The 8,207-nt window shown below is 53.1% G+C and overlaps 1 protein-coding gene across 1 annotated transcript; it reads left to right on the top strand.

The window, feature by feature from the left end:
* Positions 1-1,503: 1,503 nt before the first annotated feature.
* FZD2 (frizzled class receptor 2) lies at positions 1,504-3,466 on the top strand. The gene has a single exon (XM_070395587.1). The coding sequence runs from the start codon at positions 1,666-1,668 to the stop codon at positions 3,361-3,363; it is 1,698 nt and encodes a 565-aa protein (XP_070251688.1). The 5' UTR covers positions 1,504-1,665; the 3' UTR covers positions 3,364-3,466.
* Positions 3,467-8,207: the final 4,741 nt, after the last annotated feature.

Raw genomic sequence — 8,207 nt, forward strand, 5'->3', positions numbered from 1 at the left:
ATCCTCCCTCTCCTCCTCAGACCCCCCCCCCTCCCCAACTTTAAATTTAAAATCGTAGAAGGGAAAAAAGAAGAAAACCTTTTTAAACTAGCAGGAACCCTGCTGGCCACCGCCACCCACCCCAAACCAGGTGAGAGTTAGGAGGGGGTGATAATCCACAACAACCTCAGCCTCCTCCCTCCCCACTCACACCATCCCTTTCTGGTGTGGAATCACTTAAGATTTGGGTAAAACTCTCTTCCCAGGAGACGATATCTGGAAGCTTTTAGGGGGCGGAGGCAGAGCGGGGAGAGAGGAGTAAAATTCCCCCAAACGGCCTAAGAAAGTCATCTCTTCACTTAAAACTGCCCGTCACCCCCCACCCCCCACCATTAACTTTCGATTAAGACCTCCTCGTTATGGCAACTAAACTTTACTTTGCATAATTAAGATTTGCCGCGGAAGAAGGGGGAGGGAGAAGCCGCAGCTCCCGGCCATTCTCTTTCACCTCACCTCCTCCCACCCCCGCCCCAACCCTCCAGCTCTGGGCCTCTAAGTTCCTAAGTTTTCTCACTTTGAGGTGCCACCGAACACAAAGAACCATAATGGGCTTCTTTGTGCTCGCTACGGGGCAATTACGCCCCGGAGTCCAGGCCCCTTTAAGAGCCTCTTAAAGAGACAGGCTCTCGTTTTTTTCAGAGGGTTATTTAAGGGTGTGTGTAGGGGAGGGGCGAGGAAAACTCCTAGGGGTCTACATATTGGGTGAAGTGAAACTTTTGTCTGGACTCCATGAGAAGGGGCTGAGAGTAAAGTCTTTATTAACTGTTTGCTTTTTAAAAGTCTCTCTTTTAAAAAAATCTTTAACTTGAGATTTTTTCACTTGATCTGTAAAATTGGACTGGAATAGGTGGGGTTGAGAAGCAGGGGCGGAGGCAAGGATTTAAAGAGTCCCTACCCTGGAGAGCGCCTTGGCCCCCGAAGAAAAGTGATCCAAGCTTGAGTGGCTTGGGTCCGCGGCAGTGCTGGGGAATGCGCGTCCACGGGTCTCGCCTCCGCGAGCCTGGATAAATCCCGTGCTGGGCAAACAGCCCTTAATATAATAATAGCATGTCTCTTTAAAAAGCAAAAGGAGGGGGGGAAAGTTTTGTTGGCATCTGGTTTCTGATCTCATTATGTTGTGGTCGACCAATCCAGCCCTCGGGGCTGGTCCCCGGGTTTAAATCTGATTGGCCAGGAGCACATTTTGGGATGGTGCTTAGAGCTCGACGGGGCGGTTTCAAGGTTCCCTTTTTTGGGGGGCTGAGGAGAGGGCGGGGCCGCCGGCCGGGGACCCCTTGAAACCGACTAATTGGGATCCGAGAGGCCGAGGTGAGGGCCGGAGGAAGGCACAAAGGAGTCGCTGGGCGGAGAAGGGAGGGGAGAGGCGAGAGGAGGAGGAAAAAGAGGAGAGAGCAAAGCAGCGCGCGGTGTCTCCAGCTGCTCAGTTAGACTGCGGCGAGCTAGCGGGCAGGCGCGCCGCCCCCTCCCCCGCCCGGCCTCCCCAACTCTGAGGCCCCGAGCAAAGTTTGCAAAGAGGCGCGGGAGGCGGCGGCTGGGGCGAGGCGGCGGCGGGGAAGGCGCGCGGTCTCCGGGCTAGGGGCGGGGGCGGGGGGCCGCCCCGGAGCCGGGTGGGGGGCGGCGGCCAGCATGCGGCCCCGCAGCGCCCTGCCCCGCCTGCTGCTGCCGCTGCTGCTGCTGCCCGCCGCGGGGCCGGCCCAGTTCCACGGAGAGAAGGGTATCTCCATCCCGGACCACGGCTTCTGCCAGCCCATCTCCATCCCGCTGTGCACGGACATCGCCTACAACCAGACCATCATGCCCAACCTTCTGGGCCATACGAACCAGGAGGACGCGGGCCTGGAGGTGCACCAGTTCTACCCGTTGGTGAAAGTGCAATGTTCGCCCGAACTGCGCTTCTTCTTGTGCTCCATGTACGCGCCCGTGTGTACCGTGCTGGAGCAGGCCATACCGCCGTGCCGTTCCATTTGCGAGCGCGCACGTCAGGGCTGCGAGGCGCTCATGAACAAGTTTGGTTTCCAGTGGCCCGAGCGTCTGCGTTGCGAGCACTTCCCGCGCCACGGTGCGGAGCAGATCTGCGTGGGCCAGAACCACTCCGAAGACGGCGCGCCGGCGCTGCTCACCACTGCGCCGCCGCCGGGCCTGCAGCCGGGTGCTGGGGGCACCCCCGGCGGCCCGGGCGGTGGCGGCTCGCCCCCGCGCTACGCCACGCTGGAACACCCGTTTCACTGCCCGCGTGTCCTCAAGGTGCCGTCCTATCTCAGCTACAAGTTCCTGGGCGAGCGCGACTGCGCGGCGCCCTGTGAGCCGGCGAGACCCGATGGCTCCATGTTCTTCTCGCAGGAGGAGACGCGTTTTGCGCGCCTCTGGATCCTCACCTGGTCGGTGCTGTGCTGTGCCTCCACTTTCTTCACCGTCACTACGTACCTGGTGGACATGCAGCGCTTCCGCTACCCCGAGCGGCCCATCATCTTTCTGTCCGGCTGCTACACTATGGTGTCGGTGGCCTATATCGCAGGTTTCGTGCTCCAGGAGCGCGTGGTGTGCAACGAGCGCTTCTCCGAGGACGGCTACCGCACGGTGGTGCAGGGCACCAAGAAGGAGGGCTGCACCATCCTCTTCATGATGCTCTACTTCTTCAGCATGGCCAGTTCCATCTGGTGGGTCATCCTGTCGCTCACCTGGTTCCTGGCGGCGGGCATGAAGTGGGGCCACGAGGCCATCGAGGCCAACTCGCAGTATTTTCACTTGGCCGCATGGGCCGTGCCGGCGGTCAAAACAATCACTATCCTGGCCATGGGCCAGATTGACGGCGACCTGCTGAGCGGCGTGTGCTTCGTGGGCCTCAATAGCCTGGACCCGCTGCGGGGTTTCGTGCTGGCGCCGCTCTTCGTGTACCTGTTCATAGGCACGTCCTTCCTCCTGGCCGGTTTCGTATCCCTCTTCCGCATCCGTACCATCATGAAGCATGACGGCACCAAGACCGAGAAGCTGGAGCGGCTCATGGTGCGCATCGGCGTCTTCTCGGTGCTCTACACGGTGCCCGCTACCATCGTCATCGCCTGCTACTTCTACGAGCAGGCCTTCCGAGAGCACTGGGAGCGCTCTTGGGTGAGCCAGCACTGCAAGAGCCTGGCCATCCCGTGCCCAGCGCACTACACGCCGCGCATGTCGCCCGACTTCACGGTCTACATGATCAAATACCTCATGACGCTCATCGTGGGCATCACGTCGGGCTTCTGGATCTGGTCCGGCAAGACGCTGCACTCGTGGAGGAAGTTCTATACACGTCTCACCAACAGCCGGCACGGCGAGACCACCGTGTGAGGGGGTGTCCCAGGGGCCGGGGCCACACCGCGCTTTCCTCCTCCCCTGGGGGCTCCTACAGACTCCTTATTTTATTTTTTTAAATAAAGAACAATCGAAACCATTTATTTTTTAGGTCGCTTTTTAAAGATAACTCTGCCCACCACCCCCACCAGGTTTGTAATTAAAACTGTAAATAGTCTTTGTAAATTTAATTATATATTTTCTATTTAAAAGAAAAAAAAGAAGAAGAAAAAAAAAGGAACAGCAATGGGCACCAGGGCTGAGGACTGAAGGGAAGGGGAGTTGAAGGGGTTCTGGCCTTTCAAACACTACGCCGCACTTTGGTTCAGAGTTTTTGGTGATTTGGCCCGGCTGAGCCTGCTGGAAGAGGTTTGGCTAGTTTGTTACATTCAACTTCTAAAGCCAAATTGGTGAGCCTTCTCACTGAAGCTGGGTCTGGGGAAGCTGGTGGATTTTTTTTTTTTTTTTTAACAAGACTTGGATTCTTGTTTTATTTCTTTCCCCCCCTTTCTCTCCTCACTTGTCCTGTTTCCTTCACTAGATCTTTGGAACCCTCCCAACCAAGATGAAGACGTGGAAAAAAAAAACCCAACGGGTGGGGTGGTGGGGAGAGGGCGGAGAGCGTGTGTGGAATGGCCTCCACCCGCTGGCCCACTCCCCTGCAGGCAGAAAGATCTTTCTCCTCCTTAACTTTTCTTCTTTTCAACTTGATGCCCCAAGCCCTTGCAGTGGGCCCAAAGTGCTTTGTGAAGTGTGTTTTGAAACAAACTACCCCCCCAACACACATACAGTACCTTGAGTACCCATCCAGAACCCTTACATTTTTAGGGGGAGCATTAGCTCGCAAATGTTGGGGTTTGCCAGATGTCCTTGCATCTCTCCCGTAATTTCCCCAGCAGACAGTGCCTCAACCCCACTCTCTCAACCGAATATCTTCTCTAGCTTCAGGTTTGTGGGGTGGTTTGGGTGTTATGTGTGGGTTTTTGTTGTTTAGGGTTATTTTTTTCTAAAAGCAATAAAAAATGGGTTGGGTTGGAGGGAGGGGACAGATGGGCTGAGATGGGCTGGTGGGATTTTTAGTTTTCTTTTGACAAAAGACTGGTTTCTTTTCAAACTTGTCCAGAAAGGGGGGGAGGGAGGTGGGTATCTTTGCTTTGGAAGAAGGCTCTGGGCAGGCTCTTTGTGACTGTGGGGGTGGGGTTGAGTGTTTACATGACATTCTATATCACAAGATTGATAGAATGTTTATAACAGATGTTTCTTATCTTCCCCCTACCCCCCACAAATAAAAGTCAAGACTCTTTCTTAAAGTATCTTTGACACTGGTATGAGAATTGCAGTTTCCAATACACATCCTCTCCCTCAACTATTTGGATTATTTTAGAATTTTAATTCTAAAGGATTGATTTGAGGACCAAGGGGGTGGGTGGGACAAGTATGCCACAGAACTCAATTTTTCACCATCTCCTGTTTCTTGATAATAGTGCAAATTAAAAGCTAATAATCATAATAATAAAGTGCATTTAATTATCTTCTAGCGATCTAGCCCTTTAATTGTATTTAACAGGGTTGTAACATTTTATTAGTTTAACCAAACCACACCTCCTCCTTCCCTCTACCCACAACTACTCTGTTGGGGATGGGGTAGAAAAGAGGCTCCCTGCTCAGGATTTTGCTTTTTTAGCTAAATGCTGATGGGGAAAATGGTGCCTTACTACCCTTTGTTGAGTGTTTGGGACAAGGGAGAAAGTAAGTTAGAACCCCTACTTCCAAGTGTTAGTTTATGTTGGGGGAGGGGATCTGGAAATGTTTGGTGGTAATTGAAGTCGTATGTGGGGCTTTGTTTGGAATTGTATGAAGTCTGAGGATTTCAGCAGAGCCCCTTTCCCAAAATATATAACCTTCTCCCAAATCGTTTGTGCCAGTGACCAAAATCCTACGTTAAAACTAGCTTTTCCCCTAATGGCATATGTGAAGTTCCAACATAAGATTCCCTCAGCTATCAAAGAATTAAGTGGGTAGGGTGTCACCGGGCTGTAGCTCCATTTGTTGCAGGATTCTAAAGGAACCCCACAAGGCCTGCAGGAAAGAGTTAAATTACAAACAAATTGTTAGTGCCCCTCCTGGAAAGAATGGTGAAAGCCTGTGAATGGGGGTGTGTGAGTGTGTGTGTGTGTGTGTGTGTGTGTGTGTGAGTGTGTATGTGTGTGTGGGGGGGGGATTGATTTTCCAGTGACTGGATGGAACCCAGTGGGAAGAGGAGCGCTGGTCTCTGTTGAAGATTTGGGGAGGAATGTCTCCCACTTCTAAGGCCTCAGCATCCCAGCTCTGTGTGCTTTGGGTACATTTGTCAGTGGACACCCATGCTATCAGCGTGGCAGGAGATGGCAGATGAGCAACACTGACCTCTTCCTTCCCTGAGTAGGGGTGAGAGGGAGAGAATTTGGGTAAAGATTATTCTCAACCCCAGAAGGAAAACATTTCACCTGAGGCCCCAGGCCTGGGACAGATCTCAGACCACAGCTGCTTTCTACCTGCCCTCCCATCCCACAAAGCAGCAAGGCTGCTCGTTTTCAAGATTCAGGGCATCTCATCTCCGGACTCCTCCCTCATTGATCAGACTTTGGCTTTCTTTTCCCCTTCCCCAAACTCCCCTCCTGAAAAAAATAGTTCCATTAGCTACAAACTCTTTGTCCTTTAAGAGCCAGCCCCAGAAAAGCACAGTAAAATTTTCCAAAACAAAATTCTTTTGAACATCCCCAAAGAATGAGGATCAGTAAGATCTGGAGCTGCTGACCTCTGGATTATTTCAAAAGCCTCTCCAAGAGGTGTTGGGGACTTCAGATCTGGGATGGATTCTAGAAGCGGGGAGATGCTGTCCCAGGGTGCATGGGGCACATGTCTGGCTAGGGGAGCCCAATCCAAGCTCCTGCCACTTCCTAGGCATTGTCCTTTGATAATTTCACTGCTCACTGTAGTAGGGTCCCTTCCTTTTCTAGACCCACCCTCTTCTCTAAATGGATTTTAAACTGGGGGCCACTAACCCCTCTGAGAACCTGAAAAATCTTTGGGCCTCCTGGGAGAAAATGGTCAGACCCCCCATGAACACACAATTTTGCATTTAACTTTAGAGAGTTTATGGACCTTCTAGCTGTAAACGCCCGCGCCCCCCCCCCCCCCCCATGCCCTGCCCCAAAGGTAGTTTTCCAATTCCTAGTTTAGACATTTCCTAGTCCTGATTACTGGGTATCGCCAGTTCTCCAAGGGGCAGCTTTTATCTTCTCAGACTCCTGTCCCCAGTCTCTAATCACCTCTGCTGTGGAAAGGGTGTGTAGAAGGGAAAACCATCAGGCCTACGAAACCAGGAACACCACAAACCAGATTATTCATCGATCCCGTTTCTCTCACAGGGAACAAGTTATCGAGATGTAGCAGTGGAATGAATGTGTAATATGTGTCGTCGAGAGAAAAGAAACAGGAGAAAGACAGAAACATACAGACCAGCCTTGTGTAGAGTACAGGCTTTGACATGAGAAGGTGCCTAGCTCTGAGTCCCAGCCTCATCTGTAAAAAGGCCATAGTAACTGTCCCAGCAAGGTTGTTGCAAGGATTAGATCAGATGGTGCATTTACAGAAGCCAGTACATAGTAGAAGCTCAACAAATTGTAGCACTCTTCCAATCTAGGATAAGCTGCTAAAAATACAGGAGAATCCCTGGATCAAAGGATGTGCATTTCCTGAGGACTTTTTAACCTATTGTTACTGGCAGTTTTAATAGAATAGAATGATTTTCTGTGCTCCCAGTTTTTCTACCTGACTCAGGGTGCCCGCTCACAGTCCGGAGGCTCCTTGGGGCGGTAGTGGGCAGTGTTTTTCTCCCCCTCTACTCTGATTAGGACAGAAATGTCTTACCCGCCTGAGTGAGCAGGGCACGAAGGTGGGCGGGCTCTCTCTCCAGCTGGCTTTGAAGCTGGCTAATTAGGGCTAGGGCTGTCACAGCTGGCTTCCCCGTTGCCCCCCCCCCCCCCATCCCCTGCTCTGCCCCATCCCCAGACTCACAGCCCGAGTGCCCCTCCCTGGGCTGCCTTGCCTTCCAATGCAGACGTGCTGCTCTTCCAGGATATATGGGAAAGGCCAAGATTTGAGGCCTGGAGAAAGGACAAGATGGGACTTGGGACATGGAACAAGCTCAGAGACCCTTGACTGGGTTTAGAGAGGACCGCCTATGGCCCCAGGCCCCCTCCTTATTCCTAATGAAGCCTGGAGAGGAGCCGGCCTGGGCTGGGGGCTGAGCCCTGGGTCCTTTGTTTGAAAGCCAAGCTTTCTGAAGGCTCCAGCCTCCCAACCTGGCCCTTGTAATTAGCCCCAATCAGAATGTTTATGTCGGGGCCTTGTGCGGAACTCAGAGCCCCATGATTTCATTCCAAACCTGGGGGAGAGAGGGGAGGGGAAGGGATTTGTGTGGGGACTTGCAAAAAGGAGGATGGGGATGAGAAAAAGCTGGGGTGAGGGGAGGGGCAGAGGTCCTGGTGAGGGTGGGGGCAGGACAACCACTCTCCATTTGACCACTGCAGGGGTCGGTACCCCTTCCAGGGTAGCTGGTGCCCTGGCATCCTGACCCTGGCCTGGGCTGCATGCCTTCTGGACAGGCTCAGTGGGTGGGTGGGCTTGTGCCAATCGGAAATGGCTTGGATGTAATTAACCCAGCTAATCACCAGCCTCAGCCTGGTGGAGGGGAGGGGAGAGCCCAGAGCCACAGCTCCCCCAGGAAGCTTCGGTGTCCCTATTCTTTTTCCGCTGACTGGGGCCTAGGATGTGCCAGGCTCTGAAGCTGATTAAGA

The sequence above is a fragment of the Myotis yumanensis genome, unplaced genomic scaffold, assembly GCF_028538775.1.
Source record: "Myotis yumanensis isolate MYYU_CA2020_CCGP unplaced genomic scaffold, mMyoYum1.0.hap1 SCAF_16, whole genome shotgun sequence".
In the NCBI taxonomy this organism is placed as follows: Eukaryota; Metazoa; Chordata; class Mammalia; order Chiroptera; family Vespertilionidae; genus Myotis; species Myotis yumanensis.